We start from the raw sequence: 2,328 nt of genomic DNA on the forward strand, positions 1-2,328 counted from the left end.
TAGAAAATTCCCAGTAAAAGATATGAGCTGGTTGTCTTAAATGAAAATACACATTAGTTAATATATGTAATGAATATCTGTGTTCAATGGCACTGTTTCGTTTAGATTCATCTGAAGTCAAGTTAATAAAAGGCTTGTTTAATTAAATGCAGCTTTCCATGTTCTGCTTCAAATTGAACAGTCAAATGAATATATAGAGGCATTGCTCTGCTCAATTCGAAAAGTCATTACACCCTTTTTTTCAGATACCAGTCCCAGACACAGAAAAGGATCAAACTGAGTGCCTGTGTCATGAAATTATCAATGAAATGGTACTATCAATTACTACTGTGTAAAGAACCAAAAAAAATGTTTTGAACTGGACCTTCTTTGGTCACTTGTCAACGTTGTGACATGGACGCTGTCAAAAGCAGGTTCCAAGTTTTCAGCTGTGAAAAAAAAATGCACAGCTGCAAATACTGTTGAATTCTGCACAGTGGACAGGCAGGCATCAGGCTGTTCAGTCTACATTTTCAAATAAGTCTTGTGAACACAGAACAGTCAGAACAACATCAGGGCTTGGCTTTTGTGGGTGTGATGGAAGATATAGGTAGGAACTCTTGATCCTCCAACGGGCAAGTGGGGATTACACATTTACATTGCCTGGCTTGTTTAATTATACTTTACATTAGCACAGTGCTTTAAAGTGCATAAAGACAGATGGTCTGTCCTGTATTTTATAGAAGAGGACGTGCTACATAGGTAGCACCTAGAACAGGAGAAGTGATAAAAGACGAGAGGTAGCAAGCAACGGAAAGCTAATACATTCATGGCAAAGTCTGGTGAAGTGATTAAAAATTTTATTATTCCATGAGCTGGATTCTGTGCCCAGCAGAATAGATAAGAAGGATACATCAACTCCACAAGCATCAATTAAATCCATAGTCAATCACAGAGGCTTCTGATGGGAGAGCATGAACATTTGTGTGCCAATATTGGAAGTTAGATTGCTGGTGGCTTCTCCGTTCATTCAGCAACTGCTTCGGCCATGCTGCCAACTCCATGCTTCTCACCACTGTCCTAGAGCAGTCCTTACAAAGACTTTACCTTAGAGTAAAATGCACTGCTCCCTTTGCACATCATGGGTTTAGGGAAGGGCAATGGTGCTATTGCACAGCAGCTGCCTGCCTTCCAGCCCAACCATATGCTGTTCATCTTCTCTGAGAGACTCCTGGCTGCTGCTGTTCCCATGCCATTCTTCATTCCCATAAAAAGGTGAGATTTTTCTTCTGACTGTGCTCGAACATAATGCCCATGTAATAACATTTCCTATAAGCATGTTAGAGAGCAGATACGTATGTCAAGAGTAAATAGCAGATGAACAACATTGTTCCTCCATTACAGGCTCAGAGTTTAATTAGACACTGAAGTCAATCAGTACATGTCGACATGCTAAGCAGAAAGAGCACATGTAGCAGCTACACATAGGCATGCACGCTTAGGGACGGCCCTCCTGCAAAGTCAGGTTTGTGCAATCTGTGACAGGAAAGCGATGGATACCTGGATTTTGAGGATGTATCAGCCCAGCACCAGAAGCTACAGTACATTGCTCCCGCAGCGATGAGAAGTGCAGCGCTCACCCAGCCCACATAGAGAGCAGCTCCTAGTTCTCGTTTCAGTGACGTAGGGACTTTCGGATCATAGAAGTCACGAATGATGCTACCTCCAGTCCAGGACACAGGGATCAGAACGAGGATGCCCGTCAGCAGAAAGGCAAGTCCAGCTGCCAGTATGAAGATACTGATGCCCTGGGGATCCTCCTTGGCCCTGTGAGTGTACTTCACACCAACAATGGCCATCAAAAAGGAAATGATTGACAGGACCACTGCAAAGCACATGAGGGCTCTGAACGCCTCCAAGAGTGGGGGGAGAGCCAGGACAGAGTCGTAGAATTTGCACTGCAGCCTGATGCCCAGCTGACTGATGCAATCCATCCACAGTCCTTCCCAGATGGTCTCAAACACCACGATGTTGCCACCAATGTAGGCAGAAACTCTCCACTGCGGCATAACTGTGGCTGCCAAAGTCCCAACCATGCCAACACCTCCAAATATTAGACCAGTGATTTGTAACACACAGCAAGCCATGCTTCTTCCGAAAAGACACCTCAAGCGAGGTGGCCTAGAAAGTCTTCCAAAATCACTTTTTCATAGAAGAAATGTAAAGTATGAGAGGGAATATTTTCTCCAGTAGTTTCCTCATACAGCAAGTTGTTGGGTTTTTTTTAAAAGCAGCTCGCTCCAGTCTGAGGTTCAGACAGGTGGAAATCCATTTCTGACTGGCTAGAAG

At 43.8% G+C, this 2,328-nt stretch overlaps 1 protein-coding gene across 1 annotated transcript; it reads right to left on the reverse strand.

The window, feature by feature from the left end:
- Nucleotides 1-1,457: 1,457 nt before the first annotated feature.
- Nucleotides 1,458-2,126, reverse strand: LOC103920218 (claudin-8-like). The gene has a single exon (XM_009327902.1). The coding sequence runs from the start codon at nucleotides 2,124-2,126 to the stop codon at nucleotides 1,458-1,460; it is 669 nt and encodes a 222-aa protein (XP_009326177.1).
- Between the last annotated feature and the right edge of the window lie 202 nt (nucleotides 2,127-2,328).

This window comes from Pygoscelis adeliae, unplaced genomic scaffold (assembly GCF_000699105.1).
Source record: "Pygoscelis adeliae isolate BGI_AS28 unplaced genomic scaffold, ASM69910v1 Scaffold14, whole genome shotgun sequence".
Classification (NCBI taxonomy): Eukaryota; Metazoa; Chordata; class Aves; order Sphenisciformes; family Spheniscidae; genus Pygoscelis; species Pygoscelis adeliae.

Bases quoted from the DNA above. Each gene is read 5' to 3' on its own strand.
- LOC103920218 (XM_009327902.1), bottom strand. From the start codon at position 2,126: ATGGCTTGCTGTGTGTTACAAATCACTGGTCTAATATTTGGAGGTGTT.